The sequence below is a fragment of the Phascolarctos cinereus genome, unplaced genomic scaffold, assembly GCF_003287225.1.
Source record: "Phascolarctos cinereus isolate Bilbo 61053 unplaced genomic scaffold, phaCin_HiC Scaffold_726;HRSCAF=1367, whole genome shotgun sequence".
NCBI lineage: Eukaryota > Metazoa > Chordata > Mammalia > Diprotodontia > Phascolarctidae > Phascolarctos > Phascolarctos cinereus.
In genome coordinates, this window is record NW_027556098.1 from 416,315,602 (window position 1) to 416,342,460 (window position 26,859).

Consider the following 26,859-nt stretch of genomic DNA (forward strand, 5'->3'; position numbering starts at 1 on the left):
GACATTAAGTATCACCAAAGAATAGGAAACAAAGTGAGTACTGATCAATTAGAGAATGGCTAAAGAAATTATGGTATATGAATACAATGAAATGATATTGAGAAGTAATGACAAATAGGATTTCAAAGAAAAATTCATTGTATTTATAAGGCTTTAAGAACAGTGTGAAGTTTGAGATGTGTAACAAAGTCTACACTGTGGCAAAAGGCCTTCCTTCATTACATAGATCTTTCAGTTTTAGCTTCAACATGATTTCTTGTATAATAAAGTATGAGTTCTACATGACAAAAGGCATTGCTTTTATAAGCCTCCTTACCAGTATGAATATTCTGATTTCTAGTGATCTCCCTCTTCCAGAGGAAATGTCTCTATTAAGCAATTTCTCTCTACTACAAATTCTCTGATACAAAGTAAGAGATGATTTCTGGTCGAAGACCTTCTCCCACTGAGTCCACATTGGGTATCTCCCCAAAATAAATTTTCTAATATTGAACAAGCTCTGTACTCTATTTGAATGCCATTCCTCATTCATTATAATGGTAAAATTTTCTATCTAATAGGAATTCTCTGGTGGGAAAAAAAAATGGATGACTTTTACTTGAAGGCTTTACCACAATGGTTACATTCATAAGGTTTCTTTCCAGTGTGGGTTCTTTTATGAAGACGATTGGAGTTGTGTCTGAAAGACTTTCCATTGATTACATTCCTAAGATTTTTCTACATTATAGATTCACTGATGTTGACTAAGAGAAACCCTCTCTCTGCAAGTCTTGTCAACACTGATTGCATTCATAAGGTTTCTTTCTGTCCAGTGTTAACTTCTCTGATGTACAGCAAGATTAGAGTTCTGTGTCAATACTTTTCCATGTTGATGACATTCATAAGCTTTCTCTCTGGTGTGGATTCTCTGATGTGCAAATTCTGTGTGAAAGTCTTCCATATTGATTACAATCATGAATTTTCTCTCCAGTGTGGCTTCTCTGGTGAATGGCATGATTGGAATTCCATGTGAAAGCCTTTCCACATTGATAACATTCATATGGTTTCTCTTCAGTGAGAGAATTGTGGGAACTATGTGAACCAAACTGACTCCTTGTAAAACTGACTCTATTTTGAAACTTAAATTTCATATTCCTGTAAATTTCACCTGCTTGCTAATCACAGGGAGTGAGTGACATCCTGTTTCACATCCTGAAAAATCCACCTGCTTCCTCTCCTCCTCTCTCAATTCATGAAACTCCCTCAACCCCCTCCCAACTTGGAGAACCCCTAATCTTTCTTCCAATTAGAAATCATATTACCTAATCTTATAACCTGTTTTCCCGTTAAATGTTTTCTTTTAATGCATAAAAAAAACTCACTCCCTGTATTTGAAACCCAGTGCCAAGCTGAGGATGGTTGGTCCCAATTTGTTATGCAATTGGCATGTATTGCATAATAAATTAATATGATCAGAAGCTCAAACCTTTGTTTCTTCAGTTATTTCAGATTTCACCTGTCACACTACTATGGATTCTCTGATGTTTGGAAAGATGGGAGTTCTGTGTGAAAGCTTTTCCACAGTGATGACATTCATAAGGTTTCTCTCCAGTGTGGATCCTCTGGTGGCAAGCAAGTTTGGAGTTGTGTGTGAAAGCCTTACCACATTGATGACATTCATAAGGTTTCTCTCCAGTGTGGATTCTCTGGTGTTTCAAAAGATTGGCATTCTGAGTGAAAGCTTTTCCACACTGATGACATTCATAAGGTTTCTCACCAGTGTGGATTCTCTGATGTATAGCAAGACTGGACCTATTTGTGAAAGTCTTTCCACACTGATTACATTCATAAGGTTTCTCTCCAGTGTGGATTCTCACATGTATAGCAAGACTGGACTTATTTGTGAAAGTCTTTCCACATTGATTACATTCATAAGGTTTCTCTCCAGTGTGGATTTTCAGATGGTAAGCAAGAAGGGCCCTATATGGGAAAGCCTTTCCACATTGATTACATTTATAAGGTTTCTCTCCAGTATGAATTCTCTGATGTACAGCAAGACTGGAGTTCTCTTTGAAAGCCTTTCCACATTGATTACATTCATAAGGTTTCTCTCCAGTGTGGATTCTCTGATGTAGAGCAAGTTTGGAGTTCTGTTTGAAAGCCTTTCCACATTGACTACATTCATAAGGTTTCTCTCCAGTGTGGATTCTCTGATGTACAGCAAGACTGGAGTTACGTGTGAAAGCCTTTCCACATTGATTACATTCATAAGGTTTCTCTCCAGTGTGGATTCTCTGATGAAGAGGAAGACTGGAGCTGTGTCTGAAAGCCTTTCCACATTGATGACATTTATAAGGTTTCTCTCCAGTGTGGATTCTCTGATGTTTAGAAAGATGGGAATTCTGTGTGAAAGCCTTTCCACATTGATTACATTCATAAGGTTTCTCTCCAGTGTGGATTCTCTGATGTGCAATAAGGGAAGAGTGTTCACCAAAAGCTTTACCACATTCATGACACTCATGAGGTTTGTCTCCAGTGTGGTTTTTCTGATGTACAGCAAGACTAGAGCTGCATCGGAAAGTCTTTCCACAGTGATTACATTCATAAGGTTTCTCTCCAGTGTGGATTCTCTGATGTAGAGCAAGTTTGGAGTTCTCTTTGAAAGCCTTTCCACAGTGATTGCATTCATAAGGTTTCTCTCCAGTGTGGATTCTCTGGTGTACAACAAGACTGGAGTTCTGTCGGAAAGTTTTTCCACATTGATTACATTCATAAGGTTTTTCTCCAGTGTGGATTCTCTGATGTACAACAAGCATAGAGTTTTGTGTGAAAGCCTTTCCACACTGATTACATTCATAAGGTTTCTCTCCAGTGTGGATTCTCTGATGAAGAGGAAGACTGGAGCTATGTCTGAAAGCCTTACCACAATGATGACATTCATAAGGTTTCTCTCCAGTGTGGATTCTCTGATGTTTAGAAAGATGGGAATTCTGTGTGAAAGTCTTTCCACACTGATTACATTCATAAGGCTTCTCACCAGTGTGGATTCTCTGATGTGCAATAAGGGAAAAGTGTTCACCAAAAGTTTTACCACATTCATGACACTCATGAAGTTTCTCTCCAGTGTGGTTTTTCTGATGTACAGCAAGACTGGAGCTGCGTCGGAAAGCCTTTCCACATTGATTGCATTCATAAGGTTTTTCTCCACTGTGAATTCTCTGATGTGCAATAAGGGAAGCGTGTTCACCAAAAGCTTTACCACATTTATGACATTTATGAGGTTTCTTTCCAGTGTGGTTTTTCTGATGTGCAGCAAGATTGGAGCCGCATTGGAAAGTCTTTCCACATTGATTGCAGGCATAAGGTTTCTCTCCAGTGTGAATTCTCGGATGTGCAATAAGGGAAGCGTGTTCACCAAAAGCTTTACCACATTTATGACATTTATGAGGTTTCTTTCCAGTGTGGTTTTTCTGATGTGCAGCAAGACTGGAGCCGCGTCGGAAAGTCTTTCCACATTGATTGCAGGCATAAGGTTTCTCTCCAGTGTGAATTCTCGGATGTGCAATAAGGGAACAGTGTTCACCAAAAGCTTTACCACATTTATGACATTCATCAGGTTTCTCTCCAGTGTGGTTTTTCTGATGTACAGCAAGACTGGAGCTGTGTTGGAGAGTCTTTCCACTTTGATTATAGTCATAAGGTGTTTCTCCAGTGTGAATTTTCTGATGTTCACCAAGAATGGTTCTCTTTCTGAAAGTCTTTCCACATTGACGATGTTCATAAGGTTTCTCTCCAGTGTGGATTTTCTGATGGCAAGCAAGTTTGGCACTCTGTGTGAATGCCTTTCCACACTGATTACATTCCCAAGGTTTTCCTGCTGTGTGAATTTTATGATGGTCAATCAGCTTTGAATTCTGACTAAAGGCCTTCCCACATTCATTACAAAAATAAAGCATTTTTCCAGTATGATGTATCTGTTGTCTGATAAGGTCTGAACTCAAGCTGTCAGCCATTCCCCTTTGATTACCTTTATATGTTCGCACTTCAGGAGGCTCCTCATAAGATTGAATAAGCCCAACCTCTTCAGCACCACATTCCTTATTTTCCCCATATGGAAAACAGCCATTCTCTGAGGTCATTTTCTTAAATTGAATAAGAACTGAGTATTGTCTGAAGCCCTTTCCATCTTTACCAAGTTCACAGTGACTATTTTGATTTTTCTCTATCTTGATATCTGAGTCACAGATTTCTCTCAAATTGAAGTCACAGGAACCATCCCTCATGAATCTATGCTGGTGAGATTCTTCCACAGAAATCCTCAGCTCTGCAGTAGTCTTAGTCATTTCAGACTTGGTCTCTGCCCCTGAAGAAAACAAGCAAACACACACAGAGACTCACATACATATAAATAAATTCTCTTCTCTACTGGAAGAAAGGAAACTGACTTATAGTCTATCTTCCCAATCAAAATGAAGAATTTTGAAACTTAATGAACAAAATAAATTAAGCATAGCACTACCTCACATCTGGAGGATGATTAATTTTACAAAGAGCTTCACAAACAGTAACACTGGCTGCTCACAACAAACCTGTGACACAGGCAGGTGGGATTCTCATTGCACTTTACAACTCAAACCATGAGTTCAGAATGGCAAAGTCACATGACTCTGTGAAGGTGAGACTAGAACTGAAACCCTGCAACTGAACATGCTCTTTCCTAAGTACTGGACAGCTTTTCTCTATTTTACTTCTAACCCTTCATTCAAATGCCTTGGGTTGATTATTCTTTTCATTTTGCTGTGCTTATCTAAGCTTTCTGCTTTTCTACATGGGCCAATTTTGATACACTGTCACATGATCATCCTTTGTAAATTTCCTGTGCTAAGTTGAGAAACTGGTTTACACCTTTCACCTGTCATGTATTAGTTTTCAGTGTTTTGTATTCAACTTTTCTTATATTCTATTCAGATCCATAGATATTGTGCCATTTGCTAGCATACATATACTAAAAATGATATTATTTCATTATCTATTATATCTTTGAGCATAATACAATTCCACTGGTAATCCTTTTTATTTTTTCAATTGGATATATAAGATCACATCATAACTGCCAAACCTTTTTTTATTTTAGTATTCACCAGTGGGATCAGATTTTGTTATGGCTCATGATGTTTAAAAGATAGCTGTTATTCATTTATTTTGAAAAGTTTATCTTTGAATGCCTGTGTTCCCTAAAAAAAAAAAAAGAAAAACCAGAGTCTTTGTAATAAACACATTAAAAAGAAATCCATGAACTTCCCACATTCAAAGATGTTATGTCTCATCTGTATCTTCAGACCACCAACCTTCTTTCAGGAAGTGGACAACATGATTCACTATTAATCCTCCAGCAGCAGTTTCCATTTACTGGTCCATGAACAGGTTAGGGGTTTATGACTATAGCCTAAGGGATTTGAGCTAAAAATTCATTAAATCAGGCAGTAAATAATTGCACAATTTTGATACAATTAATTTTCTTCCTAGACAGTAAGTTTATGCACGTTTGAAGCATATATTTCTTTATGCAGAGATTTCAAATTGTCATAATCAGACATACAACGATTTTGGTGTTCATGCAGTGATGACACCAAACTCTGACTCTTTCTAAATAAAAAATATTCTTTTCTTCAACCCTTCATCAAATTGTTTCCAAACTGCCAGAACGGTTTGACATTCAAGTGCAAATCAGTTCCCAGTAGATGCTCAAAGGTATGCACATAACCATACTTGCCTTATGTAATACACTATACCAGAGTATTTCCCTCATTCCAGAATTACCTTGTAATTTGCATCTCATCAATGATGTAATCATCAGACCAAGATGTTAGAAATATTTGTGTTTTTGCAATGCAGATGATAGGTTCTTTAAAAAACATGCTCACTAGGCATGGACATTGCAAGGCATGTTGAAATCATCAGAGACCATCACAACAATTCTACAAAAAAAGACAGTATATTGCCTCTCACTGCAATGTTAAGGCTTTTTTTTTATTTGAACTTATCTTCTGTTTGTGTTATTATCCTTCTATTGGGCAGATTTTCAAAGGATCTGGTTGGTAACACAGGTCAGTCATTCTGTAGAGTTTCTGTGAGGGGTAGACAGTGTACTAGTGGTAGAAAGAAGAAACTTATACCTGAAGATTTCTTTCCCTACAAAGGTTGTTTTATAGAAAAGCATTGTTAAAAAAACAAAAAGAAAAGAAAAAAGCAAAGCAATATAGGCATATGGACTTAAAGGGAATTTATCTTTAATACACTACTTACAATTGGCAAATAAAAAAATAAAATTTTTATATATATCAAATAGTTATTCTTTTTGGTCACTGGTTTGTAGACTAAAAATTAAAAATGGATTTCCATCCCTCAGCAAGAGAGCTTGTAAAATCCTCCTACCATTTTCTACCTCATCCATATGTCGGTGAGCATTTTCAGTGTATTCTGGTTATCAAACAAAATACATAGGTGATAGAGAGCTGGGCCTAGCAGTCAGGAAGACCTGAGTTCAAATCCCTCCTCAGATACTTACTAGCACTGTGGCCCTGGGCAAGTCACTTAGCCTCTTCTTACTTGTTTCTTTAATAGTAAAATAGCATAATAACTGCATCTACCTGAAGCATTTTGAGGATCCAATGGGAGAATGTCTGCAAAGCACTTAGCCCTGGGTCTGGCACATCAGAGGCACTACATAAATGCTATTTATTATTCTCATTTCTGTTATTATTAAATCAACTGGATGCAGAACCACATTAAAAACTGAGTTTGGGGCAGTTGAAGCAATATTGCAAAACTTTGTTCAAGGAAAAAAGTCCAACTTTGAAATGAATTTCACATATTCCCATTATGTTTAATAACTTCCAAGTTATAACTTATTTGATGAAAAAATGCTTTTTATATTAAAAAAATCATAAATTTAAATTTAAGTCTTACAGTTAATAGGGAAGATTTATTGTAGTTATAAAAATAAATCTTGCAGAAAGACCCATATTAAAATTTCATAATTATTTTATACTTATTTATATTGTTTTCATAATTTAAGAATAAAATTTCACATTTTATAATAATACATTGTAAAGAAAGCATGGTAAAAGTTGTCCAGGTCATTATTGTAGGAATTCAATGCATTAATTAATATGAATGAGTAGGAGTTTAAATGACTAGGGAGTTGCACAACACACTTATTGTTGAAAGAAGTTCTAAGAACAAAAGATTTGGGGAACCACTGCTCAGGGGTCATGATTGTTCATTGCATTGATCAATGTAGCTACAGTATAAATTATCCTACTGGTTGTGTTCACTGATCTCTTTGTCTGTTCAGACAACTCTTCCCAGGTTTCTCTGAAACTGAGCCTTTTATCATTTCTTAAGGTCCAACAATCTTCTATTATATTCTTAGATCATTATTTATTCAGTCATTTCCTGATATATGGGCACCATCTTTGTTTTCAGTTCTTCACAACAAGAAAAAGCACACTTCTGACCATGTCACTACCTACTACTTAGTAAGCTCCTTATCACCAGGATCAAATACAAAATCTTCTGGTTGCTTACAGCCCTTCACCATCTTCCCCTCCCCTACCTCTCCAGTCTTCTTTCACCTTACTGCCCCTCCACATGTGATAATCCAGTGATACAGGCCTCCTTTCTGTTCCTTACCTACGATCCTCCATCTCCTGACTCCATGTGTTTTCCCTGCTTGCCCATTATACCTAGAATGCTCACCCTGTCTTTTCTGAAATCTCACCTGAAAACCTATCTTCTACAATAGGCCTTTTCTAGTCCACCTGAATCTTTCTGCCTTCCCTCTCTTGGATTAGCTCTAATTTATCCTGGCTAAACCAGGCCTCCACATAATGGTTTGCACATTGTCTTCCCCACTAAATTGTGACTCTCTGAGAACAGGGGCTGTCCCTTGCCTTTCTTTCTATCTATGCCACTTAGGACAGTGTCTGGCACATAGGAGGCGCTTAATAAATGCCTGCTCGCTTGAAGGTCTAGGAAAGAACTCAAGTGGGATAGTTTTAGCTCTTAATGCTTTCATAAGATTTCCATGTTGCAGAGTTCTAAAAGCGATGTCTTACAGGATCACAGATTTATCACTGGAAGGAAAGTGAAAGGCCGTGGGGTTCAACCTCTTACTTTCACAGATAGGGAAACCGAGGCTTAGAGGTTCAGTAACACTCCCAGTATTACATAGCTAAAAAGCATCTACACAACACTAGCATTCCCTTCTCTCTAACACAGATGTTTCTCTTGATGACAGCCCTTATGGTCTTGCTTTAATCTCACTCACCTGGACAGCAGTTTCTTGGGCCTTTTTGATCCAGGATCCACGATGGCTCTCTTTCCTCAAAATGGGAGATGAAATCTTCTCTGAGAAGTGGAATTCCTTGGCAGGGGGAATAAAGGACAGATGCAGATGGAGAGAAAGTTATGCTTCACTCCTCTTTAGGGAGCAAGGACCACAGGATGGTCACCAGGACTCGTCAAGGGTGGGCATGAGGGCAGGGAGAAGAAAATGCAGCTGATCTGGAACTAGAAAATTCTGTCTTTGCCTTCTTCACAGAAGGATAGACACATTGCCTAGATTCCACTATCTAGAAATAATAGCCAGCTAGTAGCTCAGTGGTGAGAGCCCTGGGCCTGGAGTCAGGAAAACTTGAGTTCAAATCTAGCCTCAAACACTTAGTAGCTGTGTGCCCCTGGGCAAGTCACTTAGCCTCTGCTTTAGTTTCCTCACATAAAAGGTGGGGGGAATAACAGCACCCAAATCACAGAGTGCTGTAAGGATCAGATGAGATAAAACGTAGAAAGTACTTAGTACAGGGCCTGGCGTATAGTAAGTTTATATAAATGCTAATTCCTGTCTCTTTCTCTCCCACCATCTGTGCTGGAATTTTGGGGAAGAATAAAGGAAGAAGGGGGTGGAGCCAAGATGGGAGAGTGAAAGCAGTGACTCGCTGGAGCTCTCCCCCAAACCCCTCCAAACACCTGTAAAAAATGGCTCTAAACAAATTCTAGAGCAGCAGAACCCACAAAAAGATGGAGGGAAACAAATTTCCAGCCCAAGACAACGTGGATGATTGATCATGAGCAAGCAGCGCAAAAAGAGTCAGACTATATTATCTTACTTTGGTGAAAAAGAAGATCAAAATATATAACCAGAAGAAGACAACAAAATCAAAGCTCCTACATCCAAAGCCTCCAAAAAAAATATGAATCAGTCCCAGGCCTTGGAAGAGCTCAAAAGGGATTTTGAGAAGCAAGTAAGGGAAGTGGAGGAAAAACTAGGAAGAGAAATGAGAGTGATGCAAGAAAATCATGAAAAACAAGTCAACAGCTTGCTAAAGGAGACCCAAAAAATACTGAAGAAAACAACACCTTAAAAAATAGCCTAACCCAAATGGCAAAAGAGGTCCAAAAAGCCAATGAGGAGAAGAATGCCCTAAAAAGCAAAATTGGCCAAATGGAAAAGGAAGTCCAAAAGATTACTGAAGAAAATACTTCCTTAAAAATTAGAATAGAGCAATTGGAAGACAGTGACTTTATGAGAAATCAAGACACTGTAAAACAAATCCAAAAGAATGAAAAATTAGAAAACAATGTGAAATATCTCATTGGAAAAACAACTGACCTGGAAAATAGATCCAGGAGAGAGAATTTAAAAATTATTGGACTATCTGAAAGCCATGATCAAAAAAAGAGCCTAGACATCATCTTTCAAGAAATTATCAAGGAAAACTGCCCTGATATATTAGAACCAGAGGGCAAAATAGAAATGAAAGAATCCACAGATCTCCTCCTGAAAGGATCCCCAAAGGAAAACTCCTAGGAATATTGTAGCCAAATTCCAGAGTTCCCAGGTCAAGGAGAAAATATTACAAGCTGCCAGAAGGAAACAGTTCAAGTACTGTGGAAACACAATCAGGATAACACAAGATTTAGCAGCTTCTACATTAAAGGACCGCAGGGCATGGAATATAATATTCCGGAGGGCAAAGGAGATAGGATTACAACCAAGAATCACCTACCCAGCAAAACTGAGTATAATCCTTCAGGGGAAAAAATGGTCATTCAGTGAAATAGAGGACTTTCAAGCATTCTTGATGAAAAGACCAGAGCTGAATAGAAAATTTGACTTTCAAATACGAGACTCAAGTGGAACATGAAGAGGTAAACAGGAAAGAGAAATCATAAGAGACTTATTAAGATTGAACTGTTTACATTCCTGCATGGAAAGATGATATTTATAACTCATGAGACCTTTGTCAGTATTAGGGTAGTTGGAGGAAAAAAATTATATGTATGTATATGTAGATAGATAGATAGAGGGCACAGGGTGAGTTGAAGATTAAGGGGTCATATCTGGAGAATAAAATTAAGGGATGAGAGAGGATTATACTCAGAGAAGAAGAAAGGGAGAGGTAGAATGGGGTAAATTATCTCACAAAAAAAAACAGAAAAGAAAAGTCTCTACAGTGGAGGGGAAACGGGGAAGGTGAGAGGGAATGAGTGAATCTTATTCTCATAGGATTTGGCTTAAGGAGGGAATAACATACACATTCAATTGGGTATGGAAATCTGTCTTACCCTACAGGAAAATAGGGGGAGAAGGGGACAAGAGAGCAGGGGGATGATAGAGAGGAGGGCAGATTGGGAAAGGGGTAATCAGAAGTAAATACTTCTGAGGAGGGACAGGGTCAAAAGAAAGAATAGAATAAATGGGAGGGCAGGATAGGATTAAGGGAAATAGAGTTAGTTTTTCACAACATGTCTACTATGGAAGTGTTTTGCATAACTGCACATGTACAACCTATATTGAGTTGCTTGCCTTTTCAATGAGGGTGGGTGGGGAGGGAGGAAGAGAGAAAATTTGAAACCTAAAGTTTTAAAAACATATGTTTAAAAAAAAATATTTTCACATGCTACTGGGAAATAAGAAATACAGGAAATGGGGTACAGAAGTCTATCCTGCCCTACAGGAAAATAGAAGGGGAAGGGGATAAGAGAAGGGAAGAGAGAAGAGAGGACAGACTAGGGGAAGGGATATTCAGAATGCATGCCATCTTGGGTTGGGGGGAGTGGGGAGATGGGGTGAAAATTTGGAACTCAAAAACTTGTGGGAGTGAATGTTGAAAACTAAAAATAAATAAATTTATATTTACAAAAAAGAATAAAGGAAGAAAAAAGATAAACTTACTATATTACTACATGAAAGGCAAAACTGGAAGCTAAAAAGAGGTAAAAACTTAGGCTTGTCTACAAGTAGAGCTTTTTAAAGACAACCCATCCCAAGGAGGAAGGGGCTTTCTTTTGGGGTAGGGAGCTCCTTTACTTCCCTTCTTCAAGGAAAAGCTTCACGAACAGTTTTTAGAGATTTTGCAGACAAAATTCACGTCCAGGTAGAGGCTAGGCTAGATAACCTCTGAGATTAGTTCTAAGTCTGAGATTTCATACCCTTGTTTGTTTGGCAACCTGAAGTTACTTCAGAGAGGAAAGTGACAGTTTCCTATCACAAAAGGCAACCACAATTTATCAGGAAAACCAGGCAGCTGGAGCACCATATTGAGAAACCACCAATTTTGCTTTTCTAATAAGTGATAAATTCTAGAGAAGGAAGGAAGACACTCCTTTGATGGCAGATTCCGAGTTCCCAAGGGAAGCTGTACTTACCCAGGGAGAGCAGGTTCTGGGAGTTCTCCAGCATCACCTCCTTGTACAGCTCTTTCTGAGAATGGTCCAAGAGGCTCCACTCCTCCTGGGTGAAGTCCACAGCCACATCCTTGAATGTCAGTGACTCCTAACCATCAAAATTCACAAGACTGAGAGCTGAAAGAGACTTCAGAGTTCATCTAGCCCAACCCTCATCAATGTACAGAGGAAACTGAAGCACAGAGAAGAGATTTCCTAACAATCACATGACTTACGAGAGTCAGAGCCAACATTTAAAACTATAGTCATTAAGAGCCCAATGGAATACTGATAAAAGCATTTTATATTTACAGTTGGAATAAAGCTTACAAATATCTTATTATGAAATGCTTCTCCCTGTAGAAGCAGGGAGAAAGTATGTGTACTAGAAGTAAGGTATGAGGCCCTGAGGAGGAGAAAGAAAGAAGATGATGTGAAATTTCTCCCTCATCGGAGCTCTCAGAGGGACATGTTTAAAAAAAATTCTTTGAAGAGTTTGTGAGAAGTTGTCAAGTACTGTGTATTCTGGGGGAAACAACACCACATGTGATCAATAAAGAGAGAGCAAAGAACAAGGAATAATCTAGTTAATTTCCTAAAAATCTGAAACTCCTTATCTATAAGAAAACATAAAGAGGATTCTTAAAAGACAGTAATAACAATCTGGACTACACTAAGTAGTATGCAACTGTTTTCAACCAAGTAAGGAAGAGTTATTTATGACTATATTGAGGGTTTGAGGTGAGAACAGATAAGATTTGTCACAAGCACAACATCCTATGTCTTTGCTTTATGATTGCTTTCACTTGTTAATGGCACATATTCATTAAGTTTCATATTTCATCATATAGAAATATAAGAGTGATTATGATGGGGAAAGAAGCATTCCTTCATGTATTATAAATTAATATTTTATTACCTGGGGTTGGAGATTGAGCTAATTCATGAGAAAGACATTGCCAGTTTATGAGAAATAAGTTACCTAAATACAACCCTAAAATTCTAGGATAATGGAGAGCAAGAGTCAGGATAATCAGGTAAAAGGCTGACTGATGGATGAAATACAAGAGGTTTGTTAGATGTGAAAATGCCTTGATATATGAGAGGAGTCATCTATTTTTCCAACCTGTTACATACACATTTGGCCAATGTATTGTTATTTGATGCCCTCTCATTTTATTATCAGCCATGTCCATTAGTGTTAGGATTCACTTTTTCAGAGGTTCTATTATTTAGGAACAATTCTCAATCGTGTAATGGGGGAGAACTTAAAAATCAAAAACAAAAGGGCAGCAAATTGAGTGTAAAATTATTGTCAGAGATGGAAAAGAGCTAATGAAAATATTCACAACAGAGGAGAACAGGGCAATGTTGTTACTACTGGATTCAATTTCATTTTTTTTTAAAAGAAACAATTATTGGGTAAGAAAGATTGGCAGCTTCACAGACTATCTTCTGTATCTACGGAAGTGACCGTATTTGCTGATGTTAGTCAAATCCAGGGGTGCGGAACCTGCCCCTCAAAGCCACATGTCGGGGGCAGGTAGGTGGCACAGTGGATAGAGCACCGGCCCTGGATTCAGGAAGACCTGGGTTCAAATCCGGCCTCAGACACAGAACACTTACTAGCTGTGTGACCCTGGGCAAGTCACTTAACCCCACTGCCTAGCCAAAAAAAGAAAAGAAAGCCACATGTGGCCCTCTAGGTCCTCAAGTGTGGCCCATTGACTGAATCCCCTTAGGATTTGTTCTGTGAAGTTTGGATTCAGTCAATGGGCCACACTTGAGGACCTAGAGGGCCACATGTGGCTTCAAGGCCACAGGTTCCCCACCCCTGGCCAAGTCTGCACAATGAGTACAATTACTGTACTCACCTGCCATGAGTGTCTTTGGGGTCCGGGGGCCATTCCCCCTGGTTCCAGGCTTTTTGCTTGGTCCTCTTCAGGCTGAGCAGAGGAGGAAGAAGGATCCCGGGGGGAGACGTCTCTGCCTTCACTCCCAGGCAGGGCGCTGGCCTACAAGGATTTACAGAGGGTGAGACCCCTGAGGAGTTACAAAGCTCCTGGCACTGCCCTCAGGGGAGAAAGTGCAACCAGAAGAGGGTGGCAGCAGATAGAATAAGGCGTGTAAACAAGGATGATGTAAACTCAACACACTACTTTTCGCTTTCCCTTATTTCTCCTCTTCTGTCCCAGTCCTCTCACTCATCTTCCTACAGAGTGACCTGAGAGGCAAGAAGGGGTTTGGAATCCCAGCTCCATTGGCAAAGCAGAGGCTGTTGCCCAAGGATACCTGGGATATCGTGGAAAGCCTGGACAAGAAGCAGGGGCTGAGAGCTGGCCCACCAGCTAGGCTTGGGAAGGAGGCATGTTCCTTGTATCCCTGTAAACACTCACTAAGAGGTCAGATTGGGAAGATGAGGCCCATCGGAAAAGGCACCCAGCAGATACAGGGGCAGGGTCCTGGTTCAAAACTACTTGGGCTTTTCAAATGCACAGCTGGCTCCCAGGAGGAAGGGTGATCTCAGCTCCAAGACAAGGCAGTGATTTCAGCTTCAAGGGCTCAGGCTTCCAGCTAATCTGCTCTGACATGAGAATCAAACTGACTCCATTTTGTGAGCAACTTCCAGTTTGAGACTTATTCCTATAAATCACCTGATTTGGGGGAAATTCCACCTGCACATTCTCCTGCTCCCAACTTGGAAAGTCTCAACTCTATTCCCCAATAAAAAACAGATTACCTAATCCTGCATTACTTTGTATCCTGCTTATTCTTTTCTTTTTTTTTAATTTATAAAAATCTGTACAAAACCTGTATTCAAGGTCTTTATGCCTGCTGAGGGACCCTGGGCCCAGTTTATTATGCATGCTTTAATACAAAATTGCATTCCTCAGACTCTGTCTTGTCAGTTATTATAATTCACTCATGACAGTTTTGGGGAAGCCATCTAGGAGTCACAAGGGGACCTGGGCTCCAGGATGGCCTCTTAGAAGAATTCCTTACACTGCTCCAGTCTTTTCACCATGGGAGGGAAATACACAATAATCATAATTGTAAATATGAATGGGATGAACTCACCCATAAAACAGAAGAAAAACCAGGAGAACATTGTACACAGTAACAGTAAGCTTTTCTGATAAAGGCCTTATTTCTTAAACACACAGATAACCAAGTCAAATTTATAAGAATACAAGTAATTCCCCAATAATAAATGGTTAAAGGTTTTCAGATGAAATTAAAGTGATTTTTAGATATGAAAAAATGTTCTAAATCACTACTGATCAGAAAAATGCAAATTAAAATAACTCTAAGGTACCATCTCACACCTTTCAGATTGACTATGATGACAGAAAAGGAAAATGACAAATGTTGCAGGGGATGTGGAAAAACTGGGACACTAATAGATGGCTGGTAGAACTGTGAACTGATTCTACCACTTTGGAGAGCAATTTGGAACTATACCCAAAGTGCTGTAAACCTGTGCATACTCTTCAACCCAGAAATACCACTACCAGGTCTGTATCCCAAAGATGCCAAAGTCAAAAGGAAAGGACTTATATGTACAAAAGCATTTATAGCACTTTTTTTTTTGCAGTAGCAAATAAGTGGAAATTGAGGAATGGCTGAACAAGTTGTGGTATATGACTGTGATGGAATACTACCGTGCTATAAAAAATTACAGTTTCAGAAAAAAAACCTCAGAAGATTTCTGTGAACAAAGTGAGCAGAACCAAGAAAACACTGTATACAGTAATAGTAATATTGCATGATGATCAACTGTGAATGATTTAGGCATTCTCAGCAACAATCTTCCAAGACAGCTCTGAAGGATTTATGATAAAAAATGCTATCCACCTCCAGAGAAAGAACCAATAGAATCTGAATGCAGATCAAAGCTTAGTTTTTTAAACTTTCTTTTTTTTTTTTTGGTCTGTGTTTTCTTTTGCAACATGGCTAATATGTAAATTTGTTTTGCATGACTGTACATATTTAATCTATATCAAATAGTCTTGTCAAGTTGGGGAAAGAGGAGAGTATTTTAAACTCAACATTTAAAAAAAACAAATGCTAAAATTATTTTTACATGTAATTGGAAAAAATATAAAATTTTTCATTTAAAAAATTTATTTCTCTCCAAGATATACAGAGAACTGACACCATTGTTTACCATGAGCCATTGCTAATAGATGGGTGCTGAAAGGATATGAAGTTTTCAACATTCCAAAGCAACAATAGTTAGAGAAAGTCATTAAGACCATTTTCAAATTTCCTGACATGCCTTCACAACTGGTGAAAATGATAAAAAAAAAAAGAAACCATCCACATTTGATAAGCATACTTTTTCAAAACTTATTTTTCAGGGGGGGAGAGTTGGTCTGTGTTTTCTTTCACAATATGACTAATATGGACATGTTTTACATGACTGCATATGTATACCTTATATCAAATTGCCTGCCTTCTTAATGAGGGGAGAATGAGAGGAAAGGAGAGAATTTTTTTGGGGGGTAATAAATGTTACAAATGGATTTTTTACATGTAAGTGGAGAAAAAATAAAATGCTAAATAATTATTAAAAAATGTAATTTCTTAGGAAAGACCATAGCCAAACCAAATAAATTCCTACCCTGTCCACATCCCAAAATTTACTTTATTCTATATCTTTTATCCATCATTTCTCATTTGGGAGGTAGGTAGTTCAGATCTTGATAATTCCCCTGCAATAGCAGTCATTACAATAATCATAGTTATAGCATCTGTTGAAGTGTAACCTTCACAATATCATTATTATCAATTAGTCCCCTGATTTTACTCACTACACATTAGTTTATATAGCTCTTCCCAGGTTTCACTGAAATTGCCTGTTTTGTAACATATTTGTGTTCCATTCTATTCCTTTATCAAAATTTATTCAGCCATTGCCCTATTGTAGGGCATCACACCTGAGTTTCCAGTTCTTTGTCATAGCAAATATAGCTGTTAAGGATTCATGCACTTAGGTCCTTGCCTTTTCTTTGATTTATGGGAAAATCCCCCCTCATGAGTCAAAGGGTGTAAACAATTAGTGACTTTTTCAGCTTTGCAGCTTTACCAACAGTAAATTAATGTGCCCATTTTCACCACACTTTCCCCAAAACTGGATGTTTTGAGTTCATCTTTGCCACTTGCAAGGGTGTTCAGTGGAACATGAATTTATTCAATTGCATTTATCTAATTATTAGTGTTTCAGACTGTTTTAAACTTCATTTTAAAATTAATGAACAATTTCTGTCCCTCTGACCTGCCCTCCCACAGGTGAAAAAAGAAAGGCACAAGACACTTGTACCAAAAACCCAATCAAGAAAAACAAATTCCCTCCAATATGTTACTTTTATTACCTTTACCAATCTGAGCAATCTTTCTAATTATTATTGATTTGGATTAGTAATTACAAACTTGGCCCACATTTTTCATACAGTTATTAATTTGTATTTCTTCCCTTAAAAACTGCCTATTTACCATGTCTATTGTGTCTGTACTTCATATGACTCTATATAATCTGTGTCTATTCTTCATATATCTTGAATACGAAGTCTTTACCAGGGAAACCTGCTTCAAATCTTTTCCCAACTTAACTGCTTCCCTTAACATTTTAGATACATTGTTGTTTAATGTGATGAAAACTGCCCATTTTATTTTCTGTGATGCTCTCTGTCCCCTTTTTGACGATGAACTCATCCTCTATCCAAAACTGAAAATGTATTTGCTCCATGGTTCCTCTGATGTTTGAGGGGATCTTTTCTATCTAAGTCACGTATCCATTTGTATTATGCCAGACTGCTTTCCATCTTTTCTAGCACTTTGTAGTGAATAGTAAATCCTAGCTCCATAGTTGGGTTCATTAGATTTATTGAACACAAGGATTAGTATATCATTTTCCTTAGAATATTATGCATCTGATCTATTCAGTTTCTCAAGCTTACTTTTAAGCAATTTGGATGACTCTTGCTTTGTGCTATAGTTTCAGATTCGGTCCTGCTAGGCCTCCTTCCTGGAACATTATAAGGGGCTATAGAGACATAGAATGCATTTTTTATGAGAACACATATTAAGCACTGGATGGGACCATAGAAGACAGCCAGGCCAGCCTCCTCACTTTGGAGATGAGGCATAGAGGTTATTTCTTACCCAGAGTCACAGAGCCAGAGAGCACGTGAAGCGAAGCAGGACTTAAACCTATCTTCCTGACTTTAAGCCTGTTACTACTACCAGTGCCTTCCTCTACACTGTTCTGAATACCAATTGGAATGAAAAGTCACTAAACTGTCCACACATTTTAGCCTACTAACTCCACTATGAGACTTATGATCCAAGGAGTTACAATAAAGATGACAATTATAATGATAATTACTAGCTAGCATTTCCATTGCAATGTAATGCTTGCCAAGCTCTGAACAAGTACTGTCTCATTTGTTCCTCTTATCAGCCCTATGAGTCTGGTGTCAGGTGCTATTGCTATCCCCATTCTACAGACAGGGAAAAGCAGGCAGGAATAGGTGAAGTGACTGGCCCAGGGTCACAAAGCTAGCAAACGTTAGAGACTGAATTTTGAACTCAGGTCTTATGGTTCCAGACATGGAACTCTATCCATTGCAGAACCTAGCTGCTTAAAAAAAATCATTACAAAAATAAATGCAGAAAAAATATTATACCAGGACTTTTTGTGCCAGCAAAGAACAGGAAATAAGAGTGCCAATCAACTGGGAAATGGCTGAAGTTAATTTATAAATGCCATGAAATATCATTGAGGAGAAATTAAAAACATTAGGATTTCAGAGGAAAATTCATTACCCTTATAGGGCTTTATACACATTATTAAATTTGGGATTTCTAAGTCTACACCTCATTATTAATATCCATTGGTTTTCTCTCCAGCATGATTTCTCCAATGTAGAGTTCAGTATGAGCTCTACATATTCATTGCTTTTAGAAGCCTTCTTTCTCATATGAATATTCTGATGTCTGGTAATTTCCCTCTTCCAGAGAAAAGCATGTTCTCATTAGGCAAACTCCTAAGGTCGCTCTCTACTATAAATCCTCTGAGATAAAGTAGAAGATGACCTGTGACTGAAGGCCTTCCCCCATTGAATCCCATATAAGGCATCTCCCCAGAATGAATTTTCTGATGTTGAACAAGCTGTGTACTCCATTTGAATGCCTTTCCTCAATCATTAGAGTGATAAAATTTCTATCTAGTATGAATTCTCTGATGGGAATTAAGGGATGACTGTTATTTGAAGGCTTTAGCACACTGATTTTTATACACACACACACACACACACACACACACACACACACACACACATATAGATTTCTCTGACAACCAGCAAACTGGAGCTGCATCTGAAAGTCTTTCCACATTGATGACATTCATAAAGTTTCTCTCCAGTGTGGATTCTCAGATGAACAGCAAGTGGGTAGGTACATCTAAAAGCCTTTCAAAACTGATGATATCTATAAGGTTTATCTACAGAGTGTATTATTTGATGTCAAGCAAGTTTGGAGTTCTGTGTGAAAGCCCTTCTATGAAAATGTGAAACATTTTCAATGAAATCTCAGAGCAGCAAGCCTGAAAAATAAATAAAAACACCCATTTACCTAGTTGGGCTGAGGAGCTCATTCCACAATAGAAGGAAGAGGAATCAGAACTTCATTCAGTCCATAGACTTTGTGGTAAGTTTGAAGTTTTGTGTGAAAGTTTTTCCACATTGATAACACTCATAAGGTTTCTCTCCAGTATTGATTCTGATGTATAGCAAGGCTCGGAGATTACACATTGATTACATGTATAAGTTTCTCTCCAGTTCAGGTTTTGTAACGAAAAGCACTAAAGGCATTCCTGAGTGAAAATCCTTCTACACTGATTACATTCATAAAGTTTCCCTCCAACGTGAATTCTCTGATGGGTAAAAAAGGAATGATCTGTATGGGAAAACCTTCACACATTCATTATTTTTATGAAGCTTCTTGCTAAGACCAATCTTCTGATATCTAATGTGGTCTGGATTTCAACCAAAAGCCTTTTCACACTGATGACATGCACATATTTTCATCTCAGTACAAAATCTAGGATGCCAAGTAAGAGATGAATGATGGATTAAGGCAACTGTTCCTCATTCATTATATTCACAAGATTTCTTTCCACGGTGAATTTTCTGATAGACAAGGAGTTTTGAGTTCTGACTAAAGGCCTCCCCATATTAATTACGTATATAAAGTATTTCTTCAGTACAGTTTTTCAGATATCTAATGATATCTGATCTCAAGCTGATTATCTTGATACATTTGTATTTCAGGAGGTTCTCATAAGACTGAATAAGGCCAACCTTTTCAGTAAAGCATTCCCTATATTCACTATACTGAAAACAGTCATTCTCTGAGATAATTTTTTTTTACAGTGAATTCAGACTGAACATGGCCTGAAATTCTTTCTAGCTTTGTTAAATTCACAGTGGCTATGTTGATTTTTCTCTCTCTTCGTATCAGTCACATATTTCTCTCAAACTGAAGTCACAGGGACCATCCCTCATGAATCTTTGCTAGGGAGATTCTTCAACAGAAATGCTTAGCTTTGTAGTAGTCTTATTCACTTGAAAACTGGTCTCCGCATCTGAAGAAAAAACAAACAAAACATACAGACAGACACATACTCATCACACATACATATAAATAAATCCTCTTCCCTCCACTGACAGAAAGTAAACTGATTTGCATTCTATTTCTCAGGTCAAAATGGAGTTTTCAAATGTAAGCGGGCCAGAATCAATCATCTGAAAATGCATCAGCTCTTATCTGGAGGATGATTTAATTTACAAAACTCTTCACAAACAGTAGCATGGGATCCTCACAACAAGCCAATGACACACGCAGAGCAGGATGGTCATTACACTTTACAATAAGCCATGAGCTCAGAATTCCCAAGTAACATGACCAACATCTCTGCAGGTGAGACTAAAACTCAAACCCTGGGACTGAGCCTGCTCTTTTCCCACCCCTAGATAGCCTTGCTCCACTTCACTTTGAATCCTTCATTCAAATACATTTCATTGATTATTCTTTTTTTTTTTATTTTGTTATGCTTGGGTAAGATTCTGGCTTTTCTCTGTTGATGAATTTTGATGGTCATTGGTCATTCTTTGTACAATTCACATGCTAAGCTCAGAAACAAATTGATGCTTTTCAGTTGTCATCTAATAATTTTCAGTGTTAAAGCCCACTTTTCTTAGATCCTATTCAGATCCACATATACGTCATTTCTTACATATATACTAAATATTCATATTATTTCATTATCTGCTATATCTTTATGAGTAGGTAGGTGGTACAGTAGATAGAGTGCCAGGTGTGGAGTCAACTCAGATCTGAGTTCATATTTGACCTCAGACACTAGCTGTGTAACCCTGCGCATGTCACTTAACCCTATTTGCCTTAGTTCATCTTTAAAATTGAGACACGTTAGAGAAGGAGATGGCAAACCACTCCAATATCTTTGCCAGGAAAACCTCCTGGGGGGTCACAGAGAATCAGATACAACTGACCACCACCACTCCCTCTTTGGACATGTAGTAACTTCCCTAGTAATGCCTTTTAATCTTTGTTTTTCAACTGCCATGTCTGACATCACATCATAACTGCCCACCCTATTTTTTTGTATTCACCTGAGGCATAATAGATTCTGTTATGGCCCATAACTTTTTAAATAGTTATTATTCTTTATTTTAAATTTTTTTTGAATGCCTGTGCCCCCTAAATAAAGGAAAAACCAAAGCCCTTATAATAAACACAATCTTAAAAATTCATGAATTTCCCACATTCAAAAACATCATGCCTCCTTCTATGTTGAGTTTATCATCCTTCTTTCAGGAAATGGACAGCATAATTCACTATTAGTCCTTCAGCAGCACTTCCCATTAGGTGGTTCGTGAACACATTGGGGGTTCTTGACAACAGTTCAAGAGGTTTAAGCTAAAAAATCCTTAATGGCACTTTAAGCAGCAAATAAACACCTAATTTTGGTACAAATATATTTTTCCTCTAGGACAAGAAGTATGTTCATGTTTGAAGAACAATGTCAGGTTTCCCTTCCTAATCCATTCTTCCACCCTCCTCTACAGGTGAATTCATCCCACACACATTTAGTTATGAGAATTGTATTTTCTCCATCATATCCCGTTTGCCCCTGCCTTGATCTTTTAAAACAAGAAGGAGGTGGGCAAAGGGAATGGGATCAACATTAGTAAACTATAATTGACATGGCATGATCCCCGCTCCTCACTCCACCTTGTCTTTCATTCATCCTAGTCCCAGATGACTGGTTGTATCACTATCTGAACAGCTTCATGTTTTTAATTTTCTCTGATAGCCAGAATTAGGTTTGGTGGAGTTGTGAAATGGTCTAACCATTCTGGAGGACAGTTCTGTGTGTACCCTTCGATCCAGCACTACTGCTACTAGGTCTGTATCCCAAAAATATCAAAGAAACAGGAAATGGACCTATATGTACAAAAATATTTACAGAAGCTCTTTCTGTGGTTGCAAAAAATCAGAAACCGAGGAAATGTCCATCAGTCAGGGAATAGCTGAAAAAGTTGTGGTATAACTGTGATGGAATATTGTGATGTAAGAAAGAGGATGGTTTCAGAAAACCCTGAGAAGACATATAAACTGATGCAAAGTGAGAACCAGAAGAACATTGTATACAGTAACAGTGATATTGTAATAAATTGTTCATTAATTTAAAATAACAATTTTTGTCCCTCTGACCTGCCCTCCCATAGGTCAAAAGGAAAAGATAAAGAACTCTCATACCAAACATCCAAATCACTCCAATATCTGTGATTCCCATCACCGTTACCAATCTGAGAATCTTTCTAATTATTAATGATTTGGATTATTAATGAATGGGATCAAGGATTTTCTGAGAATGGAGACAAATACTGGGTCAAAGAGATTAGAAAAGGGAAATTGGGTTGATCACTTATGCAGCCCTCAGCCTTGGATATTGACTTCCAAGTAAGGCAGTAGCCTTCATTCTTATTCACATGCTGCTGGAGATGAGAAAATCATGAACCAGTTTGGCTGGGTACACTACAAATTTAGGTTGCATTAAGTTCATCTGGGTCATTGCATCTCCTTATATGACTCATAATTCCTCTCACCACAACAGCTTTTCCAAATCTTTTCATCCCTCCCCAAACTTCCTATTTGGTTTGCTCCCCTACACCATCTCTCAGCTGAGAACTTGGCCTTATATTTCACAGAAATATTGGACGTTTGCCAACAGCTCTCCTTTTTCTCTTTTGTCCCCATCTCTCATGAAGAATATCACAGTCAGTATCACACAAGATTTAGCAGCTTCTATGTTAAAAAAAAAAAAAGAGAGGGTTTGGAATATATTCTAGAAGGCAAAGAAGCTAGGATTACAACCAAGAACAACTTACCCAGCGAAACTGAGTATGATCTTTCAAGGGGAAAAAAAAAAGAACATTTAATGAAACAGAGGCTTTGAAAAAACATTTTTAATTTTTTTTGTTATATTTTAAGTCCCGAGCTGTTTCTCTCCCTCTCTCCCCACCCCACACTAGAGAAGACCACCAATTCTCACACACACACATTTACATATATTACATACATATTTTATATTTTGTAAAACCATACTGTGCATACTTCTATTTATCAATTTTCTGGAGGTAGATAGCATATTCATAGGTCTTTTATAGTTGTTCTGAATATTTTTAATACTTAAAATAGCTTGGATGTTCACAGTTATTCTTTAACAATATTGTTACTATATACAATGTTCTCTTGGTTCCACTAATTTCATTCTTCATTATTTCATGCAAGTCTTTCCATGCTTTTCTAAAATCAACCTGCTCATCAACTCTCATTGAACGGTAGTATTCCATCACAATTATATAACACAACTTGGTAGCCATTCCCCAATCAATGGGCATTCCCTCAATTTCCACTTTGCCACCACAAAGACAGCTATCACAAATACTTTATAACATATAGGTTCTTTTCTTTTTTCCCTGATCACCTTAACAAACAGACCTATAGTGGCAGTGATGGGTCAAAGTGTATACCCAGTTTTATAACTCTGGGCATAATTCCAAATTGCTCTCCAAAATAGTTGGATCAGTTCACATTTCCACCAGCAATGTATTAGTGTTCCAGTTTTTCCACATCCCCTCCAACATTCGTCATTGTTCCTTTCTATCATTTTAGCCAATCTGATAGGTATGAGATGATGTCTCAAAGTTGAGTTTTTTCCTTTAAAGATGCATTACTTTAAAATTTTTATTTTTAAATTACATAATAAAACAAACATTTCCATAACAGTATAATTTTTTAAAATTGTACATGAAAATGCAAATCTGTTTTATACAATTTGCTATTCCTTTTAAATATATAAAAGTTATCATGTAAATTTCTTTTTTTTCTTCCCTCCCTCACATCCTTGCCCTAGAGATGACTACCATCAGGCACAAATACACACACATATCATATATACACTATACATATATATATATATATATATATATATGTACGTATGCAAAATCATTCTATGCAAATATTCATCAGTTTTTTCTCTGGATGCAAATACTGTCTACCTTTAGATGTCCTTTGTAGTTAATTTGGGTATTTATAATAGTCGAAATAACTTATTCATTCAAAGTTATTCTTTAAATATTGCTGTTACTGTATACAATGTTTTCTTGGTTCTGCTCATTTCTCTCTTCATTATTTTGTGCAAGTCTCCACGTTTGTCTAAGATCATTGAGTTCATCCTTTCTTATGGCACAACAGTATTACTACAATCATATACAACTTGTTCAGCCATTCCCCAGTGCACAGGCATCCCCTCAATTTCCAGTTCTTTACCACAAAAAGAGCTGCCATAAATACTTTAGAACATGTAGGTTCTTCTCCTTTTTCCCTAATCATCTTTGGAAACAGACCTAGTGGTGGTATTGCTGGGTCAAAGGATAGGCAGTTTAATAATTCTTTGGCCACAATTCCATCAAAAATGAATTAGCATCCTATTTTTTCCACATCACCTCCAACATTTGTTGTTTTCCCCTTCTATCGTTTTAGCCAATCTGACAAGTATAAAATGATATCTCAAGGCAGTTTTAATTTGCATTTTGCTAAACAATAATGATTTAGAACATTTTTTATATGACTATAAATTGTTTTGATTTCTTCATTGGAAAACGGTCTGTTAATATCTTTTGACCATTTATCAACTGGGCAATGACTGCTATTCTTATTGTCATTTTTATTATATTGGCTCTGCCCACCCATCTTCAATTACTATTTCCCCAATTATTTAAATCTGACTTTATTTGTACAAAAAATGTTTTGTAATTATGTTCCTGTAATATATCTTGGCAGATATATTCAAATTATAGGACTTTCAAGCATTCCTGATAAAAAGACCAGAGCTAAAGAGAAAATCTGACGTTCAAACAAGAGACTCAAGAGAAGCATGAAAAGGGGCTCTTCAGAAGCCTCATGGTGCCTTGGAAAGAATGCTGAACAGGACCCAAATTCCAGTTCTATCTCTGCCATTTAATGCCGGTACAACTTTGTCTAAGTCACTTGACTTCTCTTGTGCCTCCATTTCTTCAGCTGTAAAATGAGGTATTAGACTAGATGACTTCTAAGGGCTCTTCCAGAACTTCAATTATGTCACCCCATAATCTTATGATTCCTTTCTCCCAGAGTCTAATTCAATGTGAGCTTTTAATGCTCACATAAGAGAGCCATTTGTTTATGCCTGGACTCCATGTTCCCACAAGGCTGAGGGCTGAGACCTTCTCTGAATGTCTAACATTGGTTTCTTTATGTGGCACAGCCATGGCACCCGATACAGGTTGTGATTGTGAAGGTACACTTTCTGCACACACCATTTACCAATCTAGGGAGTCTCGTGAGGGAAGCCGACATAGAGGAGACAAGGAGAGAAAAAGCATTTGTGCTGGGCTTATCAAGGCTGATCACAGTGACTAGAGTTCCAGCAGAAGACAGCAGAGCCCAGACCGAAGGGGTCAGCACAACCAGGCCTGACACTGTAGCATGTTTACCCTACACTGTTGACCCTCTCCCACCATGTTCAGGAGACTTAGATGTTAATTGGGAACTAGAGTTAATGCTTCTGGGAAACACTGAGTGGAAAGCAGTAGGAATGGCAGACACATGGGTCCAGGTGCTAAGAATATTTGATGGCTGAATCAAATATTTATTACTGTTATTTTGTTTTTTCTTTTTCTTAAAAAGAAAAGAAAAATAATAAGCCTTTTCTAGTCCTCTTTAATCTTAGAGGCTTCCCTCTCTTAATTAGCTCTAATTTATCCTGGATATAGAAGGTTTCTGAATAGCTGCTTTCATATTGTCTTCCCCAGGAGACTGTGAACTAACTCCCTGAGAGCCAGGACTGTCCCTTGACTTCCTTTGTTTTCTATGGAACTTAGCACGTCTGACACATGGTAGGTGCTTGGTGATTGTTATCTTGAAGAAAGTCTAGGAAAAATCTCATATGGGACAGCATGAGTCCTCTGGGAATGCTTTCAAGAGAGTTCCATGCTCCAAAATTCTAAACAATGACTTCTCAGAATTCCATCCACTCAGATTTATCACAAGAAGGGAAGTGAAATCCATGGAGTCCAACCCCCACATTTCAGAGATGTGAAAACTGAGGCTCAGAGGTTCAGTGACTTGGCCAGGATCACACTGCTAAAGTGTCTGAAAAAGAGGATTCCAATTCAGGCTTTCTTGCCCCCAAATTTAACACTCCCTGATCTACCACACACGAATACTGCTAGTGATAAGTCCTCATTCACTTGCTTTCATCTCACTCACCTAGACAGAAGGTCCTTGGGCCTCCAGGCTGTAGCATCCAAGATTCCTCAGAATTGGAGATCAAATCTTCTCTGAGAACTAGAATTCCTGTGCATGGAGAATAAGAGAGGGATGAGGATGAAGAGAAATGTATAATTTATTCCTCTTTAGGGAAAGGGGACACCCAAGGAGGACCACAGGATGGCTCCCAGGCCTCCTCAAAGATGGTCCACGTGGTATTTACTGTAGGGAGCAGATCACGTAGCCAAT

General features: G+C 37.9%; 1 protein-coding gene across 5 annotated transcripts in view; it reads right to left on the bottom strand.

Moving 5' to 3' along the window:
- Window positions 1-1,129: 1,129 nt before the first annotated feature.
- LOC110220010 (uncharacterized) overlaps window positions 1,130-26,859 on the bottom strand; it is a 35,177-nt gene continuing 9,447 nt past the window's right edge. For 3 of the 5 annotated variants that reach the window (XM_021003850.2, XM_021003851.2, XM_078145919.1), the window contains 5 exons: window positions 26,611-26,697; window positions 13,584-13,724; window positions 11,692-11,818; window positions 8,312-8,407; window positions 1,130-4,342 (listed from right to left, as the gene is read on the bottom strand). In XM_021003850.2, coding sequence (XP_020859509.1) covers window positions 1,485-4,342; window positions 8,312-8,407; window positions 11,692-11,818; window positions 13,584-13,616 — 3,114 coding nt within the window. In that variant the 5' untranslated portion in view covers window positions 13,617-13,724; window positions 26,611-26,697 and the 3' untranslated portion in view covers window positions 1,130-1,484. Of the gene's footprint in view, window positions 4,343-8,311; window positions 8,408-11,691; window positions 11,819-13,583; window positions 13,725-19,344; window positions 20,357-26,610; window positions 26,698-26,859 lie in introns of all 5 variants that reach the window. The other 2 variants (XM_021003854.2, XM_021003855.2) reach the window with 2 other exon arrangements.